At 35.7% G+C, this 19,005-nt stretch overlaps 2 protein-coding genes across 12 annotated transcripts in view; one reads left to right on the forward strand and one right to left on the reverse strand.

Moving 5' to 3' along the window:
* Nucleotides 1–11,984, forward strand: part of LOC123009097 — an 18,157-nt gene extending 6,173 nt beyond the window's left edge. The window contains exons 2-10 of one of the 3 annotated variants that reach the window (XM_044405223.1): nt 15–75; nt 128–297; nt 359–5,262; nt 5,313–5,608; nt 7,943–8,649; nt 8,701–10,242; nt 10,289–10,537; nt 10,589–11,519; nt 11,587–11,984. In XM_044405223.1, the coding sequence (XP_044261158.1) occupies nt 15–75; nt 128–297; nt 359–5,262; nt 5,313–5,608; nt 7,943–8,649; nt 8,701–10,242; nt 10,289–10,537; nt 10,589–11,519; nt 11,587–11,631 (8,905 nt within the window). In that variant the 3' untranslated portion in view covers nt 11,632–11,984. Of the gene's footprint in view, nt 1–14; nt 76–127; nt 298–358; nt 5,263–5,312; nt 5,609–7,942; nt 8,650–8,700; nt 10,243–10,288; nt 10,538–10,588 lie in introns of all 3 variants that reach the window. The other 2 variants (XM_044405224.1, XM_044405222.1) reach the window with 2 other exon arrangements.
* A 722-nt stretch (nt 11,985–12,706) lies between these two features.
* Nucleotides 12,707–19,005, reverse strand: part of LOC123008887 (DNA repair protein RAD50-like) — a 31,261-nt gene continuing 24,962 nt past the window's right edge. For 2 of the 9 annotated variants that reach the window (XM_044404931.1, XM_044404932.1), the window contains exons 2-6: nt 18,677–18,741; nt 18,445–18,517; nt 18,085–18,157; nt 17,377–17,448; nt 12,707–16,699 (exon numbers count right to left, since the gene is read on the reverse strand). In XM_044404931.1, the coding sequence (XP_044260866.1) occupies nt 12,777–16,697 (3,921 nt within the window). In that variant the 5' untranslated portion in view covers nt 16,698–16,699; nt 17,377–17,448; nt 18,085–18,157; nt 18,445–18,517; nt 18,677–18,741 and the 3' untranslated portion in view covers nt 12,707–12,776. Of the gene's footprint in view, nt 16,700–17,376; nt 17,449–17,505; nt 17,632–18,084; nt 18,158–18,444; nt 18,518–18,575; nt 18,657–18,676; nt 18,742–18,800; nt 18,992–19,005 lie in introns of those variants that run through there. The other 7 variants (XM_044404930.1, XM_044404935.1, XM_044404934.1 and 4 more) reach the window with 7 other exon arrangements.

A 19,005-nucleotide genomic window follows, 5' to 3' on the forward strand; every position in this document is an offset into this window, starting at 1 on the left:
ATTTTTTTTTCTAGGTTGAAACTTGAAACCTTGATAAAATGCGAAGACGTCATTTTGAAATTATACGACAAAGTCGTGAGTAGATTTTCTAAATAAAAAAAATCGAAACTGTATTAATATTTTGTAGAAATCCGGTTCACAATCTCAATCCCATTTTAATTCCGAACCCTCATTAACACCAGGACCACCTCCAACAAGCTCTAAATATTCACCTATTACACCATCAAGTCCAAGTCCACCACGTGACATTCCAAAAACTCAACCGGTGGTAATACCCACCGAAAAAATACCAGATAAGTACGTTATTTTCCCATCATGATTTAACCAAAACTATAAATATAATATGTTTTTTTTTCAGGGAAAGCAAATTAACTAAGTCTTCTAGCAGTAGTTATAATAAGCCTAAAATAGACATTTATAGTAGTGCAGGTGATAGTCTTAAGTCAAAATCATATGAAAAATCGAGCGTTTTTGAACGTTTGGGCAAAAAAGGGCCTGATATGTCCAAACCACCTATTAGTTATGCCGATTTGGAAGCTCTCCAAGACGATAGTGTTGATACTGAGAGATTGTCATTGAACGAATTGACAGATTTAAGAGAGAAACTTCAAAAACAATTGAAAGCGTCAGATGATTCCAGCGATTCGTCACGAGATTTACTGATTAATACCACAGTTAGAAATACTACAATATTGACAAAAAAATCGGTTGAGAAAAGTGTATCTAGTGACAGTAAGGTTAAACCGGTTGAAGTAAAACCAGTGGTTAAACCGGTCCCTGTCACAAAACCAGTTAAAGTGATCAAAGAAGCCGCCAGTGTATTTGGAAATACACTTTCTAGTATAGATAATCAAATTTTGGAAGGTAGTAAAAAGGAACGTCGAAGTTCAATTAGTAAAAAAGAATCAGAACGAAGAAATTCAAACGAGAAAAAATCTGATATTTCTAGTCATAAAAAGACTGAGAAGAGGAGTAGCACAGAACATAAACATAAAGAAAAGATAGATGATACAAAACTGAGTAAAAACGACGAGAAAGTTAATAATAAGGATGATAAACCGAAAACCGAACAGGTTTTTAAACGCCTGGCCGACAAATACAATCCTAAACCGAGGAAACCTCAACCTGAACCGACTCCGCCTCCAAAAGTACTAGAAACTCCTCCTCTTATAATTGACAAACCTCAGAGTAAATCTCCAGTCACTCCTCCAATCCTCCCTTTACCCTCCCCTACCAGTTCAACTCATAGTGCTGATAGCGAAATAGCTTCATATAATAAAAAACCCATTCCTGTACCTATTTTCAACCCAAATCAACCTCCTCCCAACTTGACTCCAACTCCACATCACATCCCGAATTTCGTCAATAACATAGTCACAAATCCGAACACTTCGACTTTAGTTAACAATCTTGTGAATCAATTTCAAGCCAAACCGAATTTCCCTCCAAATCAACCACAATTCAGACCTCAATTCCCTCCGGGGAATTACCCACATTGGCCGAATCAATGCCCCTCGCCGTACCCCCAACGCCCATTCACGCCATTACCCAATCAGTTTGAACAAATCCAACCGAATTTCCCCCCACCACCGGTAGTGGGAGGACCTACTCCCACTTTCAATCATCAACCTCAAGATGGACTTTTCGGGAAAAAAGATAGAGATATGAGGCCACGTGACGATTGGAGACGATCCAGATCACGTGAACCGAATCGTGATCCTCGACTACATTCGAGAAGTTTCGATTCAAGGCCTACTACACCACGAAGGGAATCGAAAGAATATGAATTTAAAGATCCGAGATTAAATCGTAATAGTAGATATGATAATGAAACAGATAGGTCAAGATCAAGGTCACGTGAAAGTGAAGACAGTAACACTTTTTCATCACCATTGGATAGTCTATATAGTTCAAATGATGGTTATAGAAAAACAGGAAAAGGTTACGGTGTTCAAAATTTCAAAATACCGAAAATTAAACGAGAAGAAGAAGATGTTTCAAAACCTGAAGTTGGAGAACCGAAACCTTGTACTAGTGAAGTTATTGAAGAAAATAAAACGAGTGAATGTGAAGACAATGTTGTTTTGGGTAGTGTATCATCATCGACAGAGTGTGAAAAAAAGAATGAAACCGTTGAGGAAAATGTAGAAGTTGGTGAAATTTCATCCACCAATGACATACAAGAGAATCAATCACGTGATGAAGCAAAACCTGAGGATCAAACCGAAATTATTAATAAATTTTTGAAGACACTTTTAGAAAATGAACGTACTCGAGCTGCAGCATCTATGTTTATCGATACCGTATCGAATTCACTCGATGATGAGAAATTAAAAATGGTAGTACAAAAAGTGAAAGCAGTTAGTGAAGAAGAAGAGAAACGTCAATTAATTCGACGAAAAATGAAACTTAAATCGGCTAAACTCAAAGCACAGCTATTGAAGAAGAAGAAAGCCGTTCAAAGGAAGATGCGTTTGAGGCGTGAACGTCTTGCAAAACTTGGTAAAACTGAAAAAGAAGAAACGAAGAAGGAGGAAGAAAAAGTTAAAGAAGAGGAAGTTTTAGTTTCAGTCGGTGAGAGGATTAAGAATAGGAAAAGAATGGCGAGTAGTAAAACACCGAAACGAAAGAAATCAAAGCATAAAACCGAACTCGATTTGCTTCATGAAGACATTCAAGATATGTTTATAAGAGATGGAGTTTTGACAGCGACTGGTAAAAGAATGTGTCGATTGTTGAAGAATGACGAAGCTAAAACACCACCACAACCTGAAACACCATCTCGAGCTAGAAGAATCACAAGAAGTGTTCCTGAAAAGTTCGATTCTGAACAATTGAAAGAAATGAGTAATGTTCGAGTTCTCATACCGAAAATTTCAGTTGATAAATTGACAATTGATGATGAAACTCAAAGATACTCATTGAGACGTTCCAATAAAACGACTAAGAGTTACGCAGAGGAAGATAGTGATGAAGAAAAGGATAAAGAAAAGTCGACTAATGAAGAAGAGAAGCAAGAATCGAGTGAAGAGAAAGAACCACCAGTAGAAAAATTGCCTGAAACGCCAAAACGGATCAGAAAGCGAACGAAATCGTGGGCTAGTGGCATTATTCCAAAGCAAAAACGCAAGAAAATTATAGTTGAAGAAGAAGAACAAGAAGAAGAAGAAATTGTTGAAGAAAAAGAAGATGAAAAGACTGAGTTTATCGAACCTGATAAAAACTACTATTCATCGAACTCTTGGCATTTTAAGTCACCTTGTAAGCTTTGTCCCTATTTTGGGAAAAACATAACGAAACATTATCGTTCCAAACATCCCGATTCGGAAGTTTTATCATCGAGATTACGACCAGATAAGGCCGAAAAAGCGATAAAAGCCTCAATTGAACTGAAATTGGATGAATCTGAAGATGTAGCATTAGCTTCAACACGACAATACGCATTTAAATGTCGTTTCTGTGACATTGAAATGAATTCGAAACCGACAAATTTTTTCGATCATGTTACCACACATACTGGAGAATATCGACATCTATGTACTTTATGTCAGTTTTCTGCTAGTAACTGTAAACCACTAAAGAATCACTATGAGAAGATTCACAAGAAAAATTATTATTCGAGAGTAGTTTGGATTAAGTCACGGATCTATGGTTATATTTGTCTCGAGTGTAATTTTGTCCAAATGAATCGGAAGGCTGTTGAAAATCACATCAATGTTTATCATTTAGAAGAAGGGAACAAAATAATGAAGATACATTTATCATTGTATGATGACGCGACCCTTAAAAGAAATCTGACAAGAATGAAGAAAGCACAAATTGTTGAAGATGCTAAGGAAGAGGAGATTGAAGAGCCGAAAGTGAAAAGAATCAAAACTCCTAAAAGAGAGTCACCGGAACCAGTAATCAAGAAAGAGAAAGAGATTGACATGACTGTCTTTACTTGTAAAACTGACATTGATGAAGAAAATGAGAAAATTGAACAAGAACGATTAAGAAAAATGGCCGAATTGAATGAAACTGTTAAGACAAATCGTCAGTCTTTGAATTTCATTGACGAATTAAGCAATCGATTGTTACAAGAGGAGAAAGAAGCACCCGAACCGGAAATAATGTTTGTTAAAAACGAACCATTAGATCTTGAACCAGACGAACCTGAAATTGAACCACAACCCGAAATCACCTCCAAGAAACCCTTAAAAATAATCGAAACACCACTAACAACAACAATGGATGTGGTCCAAAAAGACAATATTAAAATTCAAGGAATGATTGAGAAACTTCAAGTTAAACTTAAAGATGGTGTAGAAGGGCCACCACCGTTGACTCCACTTATCGAAAGAAAAACCGACGAAAGTGGTGATAATCTCATAAGTGCTGGATTTTTGAACATTAGTAAACTTGAAGATGGTCTTGAGTATGTTTGTAGAGTCCCTTCGTGTCTCTTTTCGACTAAATTACGCGATCGTTTTGTCACTCACTGGGAGGAGGATCATACACGAATCAATGAGAATTACAAAATGACCAAATGTAAGATTTGTCAAATTGAAATAACCTCAAGTGTTGAGTCACCTCTCTTGAGTGAATTYTTCGCACATGTTGAAAGCCAACACTTGGAAACACCGGTTTTACGCACTCGTCGTTTAAGTGGTGATAAACTATCGAAAAAAGAAGAAGAGGAAGAGGAGAATCCTTGGGGGATTAAAATCTCCGATGTTATATCATTGGCTGAAGATCCACCAAAAGTACCTCCACTATCACCAATCAAAGAACGACAAAGTCCCAAAATTGAAAGTGTAGTCTTGAAGGAAGCCAAATTGACATCGGTTGAGAAAGAAGCGAAATGGAAATCGAATGAAGCAATGTCGAAATTTTTACGATGTCCAAGAGCTTTATACAAATGTCCGCAATACTTTTGTATGTTTGCGAGTAGTTTGCGACCTTTGTTTGACAACCATATTAAAATTCACTCACCGACGAATGAACAACTCATGTGTTGTGTCTATTGTGACGTTAAAACGCCYCTAAATCAGGCGAGTCTTCACATTGATTTGAGACACTCGAATTGTCTCTATTCGTGTTCGCAATGTTTGTATCGTGCCCTAATGCGAGAATATGTAATGGTGCATTTGAAATTGAGACATCCGAGTGATGACCGCATTATTGCACTTTCACCAAAACAAGCAAAAACTATAATGATGAGTAAACAGAAAAAATTCACAGTGAAAGAAGCGTGTCCTCCGTATAAATGTGGTCATGAAGGTAGTAGAGTTTCACTGGTTTGAATTTTTCTTACTTCTGAGTTTTTCTAGATTGTACATCGCATTTCTTGTTTATCAACGAGTACTATAACCATGTAGTGAAAAGTCATGAAGGCTTAATGAGTTGTGGGTATGAAAATAATGACGTGAAATGTCCCTACAAGTGTGGATCAATTGATAATTTGATTGATCATTATCGCTCACATAATTGCTATCCTTTGCATTGTCTTTTGTGCACAGTTGGATGTGTTGAATTGTATAGTATGCTTGAACACTACTCTTTACTTCATCCTAGTATGGTTCCAGAGGTGGTTGACCGAAGAAATAGCCCCAAAGAGTCACGAGTGGTATGTTTTAAGTAGTGATGGGCACAATCGAATAAATTTTAACGAATAATTCGATAGTAGAAAATTCATTCATTAAAAGAAATGAATATGAGCGCAATACTGAATTATTGAATAAAAAAAATTTGTTTCTTTCTCACTTACAGTGAGTTATCTCACTCTAATAATTCATTCAAATCTACTGAAATTTTGCCAAGCACGTACGCGTATGAAAATTTATTCGATTAAAATCATTTAATTATTAAATAAATAATTAAGAAATAACAAAAATTAAAAACAAATTAACTCAAACAATGTCAAATAGTCCAATTTTGGCTTCCAGTTCTTTATTTACTACTAATATTTAAAATKTAGGTAATAAACCTCCATCTAATCATAATACAATCGTTTTAATAAAAAATAAAACAAAAAATAAAAACAATTGTAATAATATTGTAGTGGACAAAACAAAAAATTACGAATAAAATTAAATAAAACTTACAACAATTTTGATATTAACGTATTAACTTGAAATTGTAACTCTGTTCGTTTATTTGTTAAAAACTTTTTCAAAGAAGGTCTTAAACAGTGTTGACAGATCAAAAACATAAAATTCACCAGATCCGAGTTGAAAAATTTGTCAAATTTTCACCAGATTGCGATTTGTAAGRCAAAATCTCGCAAAAATGACATGCTTTTCTGCCTATTTCTATGATTTTTTGGCTTGTTTTCAACACAATTTTGAGAAATAATTGCGTTGAAAAATGTGCTAAAACGCTCGAAAAAACTGTAAAAAGAATATAATTTTAGACTTAATTTCTTGAGTTTTTAGTTTGACATTTTACAAAACATACTTAAAAGCATTTTCGGCTTTTCTCAGCTTATTTTTGTCTTAATTTTGATCGAAAACCAGTTATATCAAGTGAAACAAACAAAATAATATCAATCCTTTTTGTGATTTTTAGGCGTATTTGGACAAGTTTTTGCAAAATAAATGCTCTAGAAACGAAGTAAGTCGGGCGAAACAAGCTAAATAATGATACCAATTTCGATTTAATTTTTTAATGATTTAGGCCTGTTTTAACGCAATATTTCGAATTTTTTGTGTTTTTATCTCTCAAAAACATGATTAAACACTCRAAAAGGGCCAAAAAACGGCACGGCGTTTTTCGGCTACTTTGTTAAATTTGTGGCWTATTTTTGACAAAATTTTACAAAATAATTGTGTTTCTTGTTGAAAAAGTATTCGAAAAAAACATAAATAAATTGTCATTTTTCACTCTGTTTAATAATATCTCGTAAAATAACAATTACAACTATTTTTAACCAATTTGGTGGTTTTAGATTTTTTTTCGAGAAAGTTTGACGAAATAATCAACTTACCTTACCTTACCTGCCTAATAATTAGGTAAAAATATCATGATACAATCTTTTCTTATAAAAATGTAGTGATTTTTGACACGCTATGTCAAACTCTCACGAAAAAAATAGTGTTTCAGCTTAAAACTGCTTGAACTTTTAAAAACAGAAAAAATATATATCATTTTCGGTCTTATTCTGTGTTTTTTGGCTTTTTAACCAATTTTGCAAAATAATTGCGTTTCTAAAACTTTCAAGAAATGCAAAAGTAATGTAATTTCCGACTTAATATGTTAATTTTTCAGTTCGTTTTAGCGAAATTTTGCAAAAAAAAAACCTGAGAGTGTAGTACAAAAACGTGCTCAAAAACATTCTCGGCTTTTTTTTTTGGTCTCATTTTGCTCAAAAAACAGTTAAATCGAGTGAAACAAATAAAATAACTTCTTCTTAGTTCTTAGTTCTTGTGATTTCTAAGCGTGTTTAGACAAGATTTTGCAAAATCAGTGAACCTCTGGTTCAAAAACGAAGTAAATCGAACGAAATAAGCTAAAAATAATATCAATTTCGATTTCATTTTGTATTTTTTTTTTGTTTTTATCTCAAAAACGTGCTTAAATACTTAAAAAAACGCCGTTTTTGGTCAAATTTGTTGAATTTTTGGATTGTTTTTAAGGAATTTTTGCGAAATAATTTCTAGTTGAAAAAGTATCCTAAAAAAGACAAAAATAAATTTTCATTTTCCTATCTAGTACAATTTTATAAAAAAAAAAAAACAAAGAACTATTTTTAAGCAATTTGGTGGGTTTTCGACTTTTTTGAAAAAAATGACGAAATCATCAAGTTTCTGGTTGAAAACGTAGAAAATGCTCGAAAAACCGTTTTTTTTTTCATCTCCAAAAGAATTTTTATAAATGATTGATTCATTCGATAGTCAAAATCATTCGATTGTGCCCAACACTAGTTTTAAGTTAATAATTAATTAATAATTGATATTCTCAGGGTCATTTTTACTACTACAATGATGAGGCTTTTGCCAAAGTCCGCCATGTCCCATCTACCGAAATACTATCAACAATCGTCACCAAACGCTTCACTGTGGTTCCCGTCGACGCCCCGATTGAGTTACCCCCAAAACCGTCAACTCCCGAACCCAAAAATGTGACTCTAGTACCGTTATCTTTGATCCAACCAAACAAAACCCCCGAAGCTGGGAAAATCATTGCAATTTTCCCGAATTCGAACGATCCTGTGAAAATCTTCTCGCCGTCGACGAAACAAAAAAAAGAAACAGATTTTGTCTTCGCATCGAGTGAAAAAGACGATCCGATTCGAGTCGACGAAGGCGATAATAGTACCGATCCATTGAGTCTTGAAACCGATTCAAATGTCATGATTTCGGGTGATGAAAGCGATTCACAAGAACCCACCGATGGATCAGTTACGAAAAATTACGGTCTAATTGGTTATCAATTGTTTCGATGTGGTTTCTGTGAGATCTCCTTTTCGAATGCACGCAATTTTCGAACACACTGTATGAATTCGAAGCAATGTCGTGATGATAGTACAAATAAACCGTTCAAGTGTGTCCATTGTGAGCGAATGTTTAAAAATCCGAATGGTTTACTCGAACATATCCAATATCATGGCCAGTTGAGATTCTGTTGTTCGCTTTGTGTACGACGTTTCCCTTCATCGTTTTCATTGAGGTAACACATTTAGTGTTTTAAATGTTTCATAGTTGGCAATTGTGATTACAGGTTACACATGAGGGGCAAACACAACGTTACTAACACAATCACAACCCCTTTGACCCCCAATAAGACCAACCCCGAATGTGATGAATTCGTTCTACGACCGGTACCATTAATCGAACCCACGGATGCCCAAAGTACCACAATACCCATCGAAAGAGACGCTTATGGTCCTGACGAAATCAACGATTTGCCGAAACGTTGCATTTTCACATCGGAGATCAAGTGTGCATTGTGTGCTTATAGTACAAAAGTTCGTTCGAATCTCGTCCGCCATTTGCAATTTCATTCGGCTGAAAAATCAGTCCCTGAAACAGCCCCCGTAAATCCAGTTCCGTGTCTTGAAAAAAACGAAAAAATGTTTGATAAAATGACCAATTTAGCGATTAGTTCCTTTACGGCTACGTCAAGTCGAATGGGYGGGCCTAAAACCGAAACAGTTCAAGTCCCCGCCTATGTCCCCTCCCATCGTCGTTATGTTTGTTGTGCACCAAATTGTAATTATCTCTGTTTGGAGGAGTCCAATCTTCGGCATCATTTATTCGCACTGCATGTTGAAGAAGCGTCATTTACATGTGCCCATTGTAAGATTAACCTCAAAATGGATATTGAGGGTTACCTCAAACACCTCAAACTTCACGATTTACATCTSTACAAGTGTTCACATTGTTCATTTGTGCATAATTTACGTCATAAAGTTGATAAACATGCCGGGGATAAGCATCCCGATAAAACAACCAATACTATCACAGTGCGGGCTTTAGAGGCGGAGCTTCTTGAAAATGACCAATCAATAGCACCCGTAGGCGTGACTAATATCAAATGGACTAAACCCTGGCATTGTGGTATGTGTAAATATCGATGTGCTGCAAAAGATGATATTGTCACACATATTTTCAACAAACATGATATTAATACACAATTTAAATGTACGTTATGTTCGTATAAAACAAATGAACGGAAGACGTTTAGTGGACATTTTAAAGAAAATCATCCTGATAATGACATTGATATTATTTATGTTTACTATAAGAGTGTTGAAGGGGCGACGTCAACAAGTGGGCAGAAACAATTCGATACCACGCCTCTTTGGCAACGTGATAGGCCAAGAGTGCGTCATATTCGTGGCATTCTATTTGAAGAAACGCCCCAAAAAGGCAAGAAATTGGTGACGGGGCGTGTCCCAATAACTAGTACGCCCTCCACGTCGGGTACTTCAAATCTAGACCTAGCGATTGAAGCCGTAGCTAAAGGCACCGATGAGTACACATCCGATAAAATGGAAGAAACGAAAGAAGAATCCGTGATTTTGATCGATGATGAAGAAGAAGATAATGAAGAAGTGGATGGTGAATTGATGATTGACGTGGAGAAAGTTAAAAGTGATGAAGAAAAGGAGTATTTGAGTGAGGAGAAGTTGATGCAGAAATATGGGATGTTGTGTTTACCGATGAATCGGTCATTCAAGTGTCCTATTTGTTTCAAATTCAAGACGAAGAAAATTTCCTATTTTGTATACCACATTTTGGGGGAGTTGAAGTGTCAAAGGTGAGGGTTTTTAACACAAATGTGATTTTTTACKACTTTGTCGTAGGTACAAATGTAAGGTTTGCGACTTTGGGTGTATCACTATGGACACCATGTTGTCACATTGTCTGGATGTTCATGACAGTGTTGCCACTGATAGCATCACCGATATACCACTCGATCAAACAGTGGAATTTTGGCTTCAAATGTTGATTAAATATCAAGCGAAGGCTCTGGTCCAAGGGGCGAATCTACCAATGGGTGAAGAGGCCACTTCGGGGGCTTTCAAGACCCAGTGTTTGTATTGCCCACGATGGTACCCCACCAAATCCTTTAATAAATCAAAATTTTACCATTTTTCTTGTAGGTTTAAGAACATGTTCATGTGTAAAGAACACGAATTGTGTCATTGGGCCGAACACACTTACGTTTGTGGTCATTGTTTTTCCGAACATGGCACTCTGGATGACTTATTCCAGCATACTTTTTTGGTCCATTCGGCTTGTGAGCCGTCATTGGTCACGAAAAACGGTCCATTTGTGAGTAAAGTGATCACTAGTTTGAAAAGTCCCCCAGTTGGGGCGCTCCAAGGGGGCGCCGATGAGGTACTCTACGCGTGTGTTTACTGTTCTGAAGTGAAGAAGAGTTTCGACGGTTTGAAACACCACTTTAGTGAGTGTCACGAAAGTTCGAATTTTTGCTACAAGGTGGTGACAAGGTCGCGAGTTGAAGTGATGTATTGTTGTTCGTATTGTCACGAAAGGGGCTCGGATAAGCACCTAAAAAAGCACCATAGTGAGAAACATGAAGGGCTGAAGTTTAGTATTTATCAGTATATTTGTCTCGAGTGTTCTGGCACTTATTTGAATATCAAAGATTTGAGGAAACATTTTAGTGTGACTCATGTTGGGAAGAAACTCACTTATAGTTGCGTTGAGAGTAAACAAGGGGGCGCCAAGGAGCAGTATTGTTGTAGCAAGTGTCCGTTTCGAAGTTGCAGTGTTGGGGGGATTCGCAGTCATGTTCGGAAGCATTTGCGACCGATTGATTGTCTCCGATGTGGGGCGACGTTTATTTATCCGACGGAGGCGCGCGCTCACCACAATAAGGAGCATCCAGAGAGTGTGGAACAAGTCGAGGAGAATGCAAACAGGTTGAAGGAGTATGAAACAATGGTGCAGGAGATTGTGGCGGCGAAAGCGACTCCTGTTAGGAAAATGTTGGCGCGTAAGTCGACGGGGGCCCCATTTGTCAGGAAGGAAGAGACGGATTTGGGGAGTATTACGACGACTATTGAGGTTAATACAGTTACGACGAGGATTAGTGTTGAACAGTTTAGTAATCTTTTCAATATTTTTCCAGTAGTCGAATTGCGGGATTGTCAAAATAGGGGCTCTTGACGAAACGTGATGTTTTGTGACGATGAGGATTTTTCCATGGAGGAGCTTTTTGATACGATTATCAGTCAAATTCCAGATAATGTCATTGTGCAACTCATGGAGGAAAGTTCAAACCAAAAAGAGGATTAATTTGTATATTTCATTAGGTTAATTTTTATAAGATGTAAAAGCGTACCGGATTTTTTTAATAAGATTAATAAATCAGGCTCATTATGATAGGACTAATTGAAAAAAACAATTGTTTCAATACTGAAAAATATTATTTTTATTAATCGGAAACCTCGTTATCCCTTATGATCCCTTTGTTTTAAAATATCTGCATCCATCAAGAAGCCTGTCTGATCAAGCTCAAGATGGTCCACGTGGTCAATGAATACCATCATTAATGGGCTAACCCTTTAAGGAGCAAATTAGAAATAGAAATGGATTCACTTCAGAATCAGGAAAAATCTGAAAAAAAATTAAAATATCAGAAGTAGGTATCAGGATCACAGATATGCAAGAGGTATTAAATTAAAAAAAAATAATTTTTGCTAAAAATTGCAAATTTCAAAATATTCAGGATCACATTAACCAAATATTAGAAGCAAGTATTGGGATCAGAGAAACACGAAGAGGTATTTCAAATTAAAAAAAAATTCCCGCCAAAATCTGCAAAATTTCTAAATATCAGGGGCACAGAAATGTGAGGAGGCATTCCACATTTTTAAAATTGAAAATTTAGCAATTTTTCCAAATATTAATAGAAACGCGGAGAGATATTTCAAATTTAAAAATTTAGGTTTTCCCGCCAAAATCTACAAAATTCAAATTTTTTTGAAATATCAGGACTATAGAAACTTCGTGATTTTTGATTTAGGAAATGATCAATAAATAACCCCAACGATGACAAATTCCCTGTCTTCCGCAAGTTTATTCACCTTCGAATACTTGTCATCGGAAAATGAATTGTTTTGTTGATTGGGGGCTTACATAATGACATATGAATCCATAAAAGTACTTTTTTAAGACTTCATTACATACGAGGATATTTCCATGGAAAATTCACTTAGGTTAGATTGGTAAGAGTAACTGATTGTTTTTTCTATAATTGAAAATAAACGTTTATTGAACAATACAAAAAACGATTTATAAAAATTGAAAAAAGTAACAAACTTATAACGCGTATTCTTTTTTGATTAGCGAAAATCCGTCGTGGTCTCTCGCCACCCTATAGAAGAAGGGCACGCCTTGTGCTCTCGTGAGGGTATTTATAAACTCCTCATCGTGCGTGATAACCACTAATTGAAAATTCTTCTCTTTCTCCCTAGACTCCACAATCCTTGCTAAAGCCTCACACAAACTATTTGTATTCTCCCGATCTAAATTCGTTGTTGGTTCATCCAACGCCAAAATGCCACAATTTGCACTCAAAGTTTCAGCTAACGCCATTCTTATAATCAAACAAGCTAACACTTTTTGTCCAGCACTGCAACGCCCTCTCATCTCCAACTCGACTCCTTGTTTCACTTGAACCACACTGTAGTTGTATGTGCGTTTTCTGGTGGCCCCTGTAGAACTCGCATGCCCTGCTTTGATCTCAATATAATCAATATCATTCCCCCTGTATATATCTCGCCACATTTCYCTTATCGTATTATTAATTTGCTTCATTCTCGCAGCGTGAAAATCAAGAATAGACTTTTCCAAAACAGTTATATATTTGAATAAATCCTCGATTACAACTTCGACCACTTTTAATTCATACAACTTCGTCATATAGTTGTTGTGGGCGTTGGCACTTTCTGGTTCTGCGAGTTGGCGACGCAACTCTTCGATGTTTTCAGAAAGAGCGTTTTTCTCACCCCTTAGATTGTTTATTGATTTTTCGTAGTTTTCCTTTTGTCTGATTAATTGAGACTTTTCCTCGTACACTGAGTTGTAATTGTAACCACCGATCTGTTTCCTCAAATCCTCAATCTTTGCGTTTAATKCCACCTCGATGGCTTTTTTCTGACGTAAAGTTACGTTACTTTGCAACGTCCGGAAACGCAACTCGGATTTACTCAATCCCTCTTTCTTGTCGGAAATCAATTGCGAAATTTCGGTTTTAACTCCTGCAAGCTTCACATCCTTTTGTCTAAAGTCCCTCAAAATGTCCTCAATTTGAACCAACTTTTCCTCAACTCCGTTACTGAAATAATTCTCGATTTCTTTCTGAAGCTTCTCGATGTCTTGCACCAGAATTGTGAAAGTGCTCAATTCCTTGCGTTCTTTCTCAATCAGAGTTTTATTTTCTTGTACCAGCGACTTTTTTCTAGCTTCAATATTCCCCAAATCCTCTTCCAAAAGGTCCAATTCAGTCTTTTTCACTTCTATTTCCTCCTTCAAGCTTTGTAGTTTTTCACACACTTCGCTTTTTTGTGCTTCGAGATTTGGCCGATTCTTCATTTTGTCCTTCATAATCAGTTGTTTTTCATACAATTGATTCCTTTCTTGAGTCAATTGATGGATTCGGTCCTTATGACTGCTAATTTTTTTCGTTTCGGCGTCAATTTTTCGTCTCAATTCATTCAATTCCGCTTTGATTGAGTCAATTTCAGCTTCAATTTCCTGTTTGGATTTATTTGAAGGGACTTGGGACAACTTCCCCTTCAATTCCTCGACTGTTTTCCGTGATTTATCAACATCGGCTTGATTCTGATCCAATGTGCTGACATCGGAAATGAGAATTTTTGAAATTTCCAAAATTTTCAACGGCTCACAAGTCTTTTTATTCAACGTGTCCAATTCTGACTTTTTCGCCTCTAAATTACGCTTAATCTCGTTGAGATTTGTCTCAAGTTGAGGCAACTTCTCCTTGGACAAAACACGAATTTCGTCATTGACAACTTTCAATTGTTGGAGTTTGTTGTATAAAGCTTCCTCTTCTTGCAATTCGGCCTCAACTTTGGTCAATTGTTGAGGGACTTTATCTAGTTTACTTTTCAACGTTGTTTTAATCTTATCAATGATGGAGGTTTTACCCGAGAAATTTGTTTCACAAACTGGACAACACGGTTTCTCCTCTTCAAACTTTCTTATATATTGGGCGTAAATAATTTTAATTGAATTGTAATTTCCCTTGTCGAATTGCAAACGTTCCTTCTTTTGGAAACAACGCTCCAAGACTTCATTAAAATCACAACCGTTGCAAACCTGTGAAATTTTCTCACGATTAAGCCTCAATTCCTCTTGACACAAGTTGATTTTCTCAATTTGATTATGTAATTGAACCTCGAGAGTTGTCACCTCCTTTTGTTTTTTATTCAATTGTTCGGTGAGTGTTTTGAGTGTTAAATCTGCAGTTTTTTGTTTTGCCAACACTGAGTCTTTTAGATTCGTTTCAGGGGGCGACCCAAACAASACTTTGAGACTCTCCAAATGYTTGGTTTTAATCCGATTAATTTCACGTTGTTTTGCCAAAATTAAATGTTTCTCACTTTCGATTTTTCCCTCAGTTGTGTCATTTTGTAGGAGAATTTTATATTCCCGTTCTAGAATATCTAGATTGTRTTCCAGTGTTGTAATTTCACTCCGACGTGACTCATTTTTTTGAGTTTCTTCTTCTTCGTGAAACGTGTTTCGCAAATTGTAAATTGTCTTATCAATGGMTGCCAGACGTTTATCAAAATCCTCAAGGAACCCCTCGGAGGACAACATTGTGTTCAACTCAAATGAAATACTCTCGATTTTTTGCTCACATTCTGTCATTTCGCGAGTTTTTGAGCTTATAGTTTGCTCAGTTTTGATGACTTTGCCTCGAACATCATCAATAGACGCTTGAACTGTCATCAAATCTAACTCTTTCTCTTCGATAAGTGCATCTAGTGAGGCCTGGCGGTCACATTTGARCTGATTTAAGGCTTGTTTCGCCCCCTTGTCATCCTCAAAGTTTGTAATTCTCACACCAAACTTATCCACAGCTTGGGCAAGTAATTTTTTYCGTTCGTCATTTTTCTCCAAATAGTGATTTTTTTGTTGATTTAAGCGCCCCAAATCGGTTTGGAGATTTTGAACAGCTTCATTAATTTCCTTGATTTTAGTATCAACATCGTTTTTTCGTTTTAGTAAATTCTCGATCAATGTTTCGTCTTTTTGACGGTCAGTTTCAAACGATTTGATTTTCTCCTGCAAGTCGTTGTCACTCCCATCAAATTCGAAAGCAAGATTTTTTTTAATACTTCCTTGCTCTTCAACAAGACTAATTCTTGTTGCTTCTTTGGCCGCTAAATCGCGTTCTAGCCCCCCTAGAACYTTCTCCACTTCTATGATTGCCTCAAGACGGTTTTTGATCGGTTGTAATTGAATCGTTTTAGTGTCAATTTCGGTATCAAAGGACCTGAGTTTGTCTTCCTTATCTTGTAAGTTACGTTTGTCTTTTTCYACTTGTTCTTTCTTTTCCTTTTTGTGCTCAACCTCCAATTTCAGTAACTTAATTTTGCCTTGTCTATCTTTCAATGCTTTGCGATAGATTTCGACGCATTTGTTTGACTGTTGGGCATTAAAAATTTCGTCGAATTTTTCTTTAAGTTTCTTTCCTTCGTCCAAAGGCCACGCAGCGTTTTCCTGGTGACAAAAAATCACATTGTTGAGGATTGAAGGCGAGACGTTCATAATTTGACAAAATTCATTTGTTATGTCTGCACATCGGCCCGAAATGCTTCTATCTTCGCCATTTGGCGTCACGATTCGAATAGTTCCCGGCATTGAGTTGAATTTTAGTTTATTTTTGTCCGAGGTTTGGGTCACTTCCATAATGCGAGAAACCGTAACAGCGTTGTTTTTGGGGTCGACGATTCGTAATTTGATTTGGCCTTTAGTGCTGGTCTTAGATGTCATTTTGGGGTCGTTGAGAAAACCTTGACCACTGTTAGTCCCTTCGGGAATGTTGGCGGTCATTGCGTATTTGATGGCTTCAATAATTGTGGTTTTACCAGAACCATTCTGGCCTAGAATTAGGGTTAAAGGTGTCGCGAATTTTAAGGTTTGACAGTGGTCCTCGTCGGGGCCGAAGCTGCGGATGCCCGAAATTTGCAGTTTTTCCAGAGTTGCCATCGCTGAAAATATACAGTATGATGAAAAAAGGCGCCCGTGTTAACCCACACGTTATAAGTGATCTTTTATTAAAGACGAATTCGAAGACCAAAATTGGATTTGTGCTCTTATCAGTAAGATATAGACTTTCCTTTTTAGAAAAGAGAAATCTATATAATTAACAGTTTTAAAATAATTTCATTGTTAAAGTCTAGATTTTGATATTGTTGACGGTGTTCTTAAAAAATGTGTAAAAAGTCTATTGAAATAAACTTTATTGAAGATGTTAGGATAYCATTTCTTGGCTCCAAAGAAAATTTATCAATGTTGCAACATTGCAAATATCCTAGGATACAGAGAAAATGTCCAAGTAATATTCAATTACTGGAAACGGTAGCAACAAAAAAATCAATTTTCAATGTTGTTTGTTCTGTGAAATTTGAACGATTAAAGTCAAAAAGGTTTCCTAGATACGAAAAATACCTGAGTGAAATAGTTTTTTAGTAAAAGAAATTTGTGCAATATTGCCGCTTTGTGCTGTTAGACAAACTGTTTAAATTTTAAAAAGAATCTATTTAGACTATTTTTGGAATGATGGTCACAATGTTTCAGTAAAAAAGAACGCGCCTGTTTCAATCGTRGRGGCATTTTTGATCAGCCTGTATAATATGAGAAAAAAATCAAGGAAAAATCGACTCACCTGATTTTGTATGAAAATAAACTAAGAGCTCTCGCGACTATTCAATGCAACTCTTGACTATTTTAGACGTTTCTGAAAGTAAGAATTGATAAGAAACATGGAAAAAAAGTAACAAAAAATTGGTCTTACTTTTGTGACAAAAAACTCGAAAAWTTTCATAAAGTTAATAAATGAATCGTAAAAGAGTTATGTAACACATTATTAACAAAACAGAGGCTCACAATACTGTTTTACAATACTGTTTTTACAGAGATAAAATTTAAGGTTACCTTCATCGTTAGAATTTGAAAAAACAATGGTTSGTATCACTGGAACCTGACTTACCGACCGGATTACCTCCATAATAAAAAATCAAGGAAAAAATTGACTTCCCTGATTTTGTAAGAAAATAAACTAAGGGCTTTCGCGACTATTCCAATACAAATCTTTTAGACGTTAGGAAGTAAGAATTGATAAGAAAAATTGAAAAAAAAAAACAACAAAAAATTGGACTTACTTTTGTGACAAAAAAACTCGGTAATTTTCATAAATTTAATGATCAATGAATCGTAAAAGAGTTATGCAGTACACTGTTAACGAAAAAGAGGTTCAATATACTGATAAAATTTAAGGTTTGAATTTGAAAAAAAAAATGGTTGGTATCTGTGGTACCTGACTTACCGATCAGATTACCTCCAAAAATAATAAATCAAGGAAAAATCGACTCACCTGATTTTGTAAGAAAATAAACTAAAGATTCTCGCGACTATTCCAATGCAACTCTCGACTATTTTAGGCGTTTCTGAAAGTAAGAATTGATAAAAAACATGGAAAAAAACTAACAAAAAATTGGCTTAATTTGTAACAAAAAACTCGGTAATTTCCATAAATTTAATGAAAAATGAGTCACAAAAGAGTTATCTAGCACACTATTAACGAAAAAGAGGCTCACAATACTGTTTTTCAACACAATTTTTGATATTATTTTACCGAGATAAAATTTAAGGTTATCTTCGTTGTTTGAATTTGAAGAAACAATGGTTGGTATGGTACCTGACTTACCGACCGGAAGGGAAAAAATTGACTTACCTGATTTTGTAAGAAAATAAACTAAGGGCTGTCCCGACAATTTCAACGCAAATCTTGACTATTTTAGACGTTTCTGAAAGTAAGAATTGATATTAAACATGGAAAAAAAACTAACAATAATTTGATCTTACTTTTGTGACAAAAAATTCGGTAATTTAATAAATTTATTCAACACCTTACTGACCGGATTACCTCGAAAATAATAAATAAATCAAGGCAAAAATTGACTTACCTGATTTTGTAAGAAAGGGGCTCCCGCGACTGTTCCATTGGAAATCTTGACTATTTTACACGTTTCTGGAAGCAAGAATTGATAAGAAACATGGAAAAAAAAACTAACCAAAAACTCCACTTACTTTTGTAAAAAAAACTCGGTTTTTCATAAAATTAATGAACAATGAATCGTGAAAGTGTTATGTAGCACACTATTAACGAAAAGAGGCTCACAATACTGTTTTTCAGCACAATTTCTGATATTATTTTACAGGGATAAAATGTAAGGTTAGGTTATTTTCGTCGTTCGAATTTGAAAAAACAATGATTGGCATCATTGGTACCTGA

The sequence above is a fragment of the Tribolium madens genome, unplaced genomic scaffold (assembly GCF_015345945.1).
Source record: "Tribolium madens isolate multiple individuals breed KSU strain unplaced genomic scaffold, Tmad_KSU_1.1 Scaffold_71;HRSCAF=194;Tcas5.2_LG6, whole genome shotgun sequence".
Classification (NCBI taxonomy): Eukaryota; Metazoa; Arthropoda; class Insecta; order Coleoptera; family Tenebrionidae; genus Tribolium; species Tribolium madens.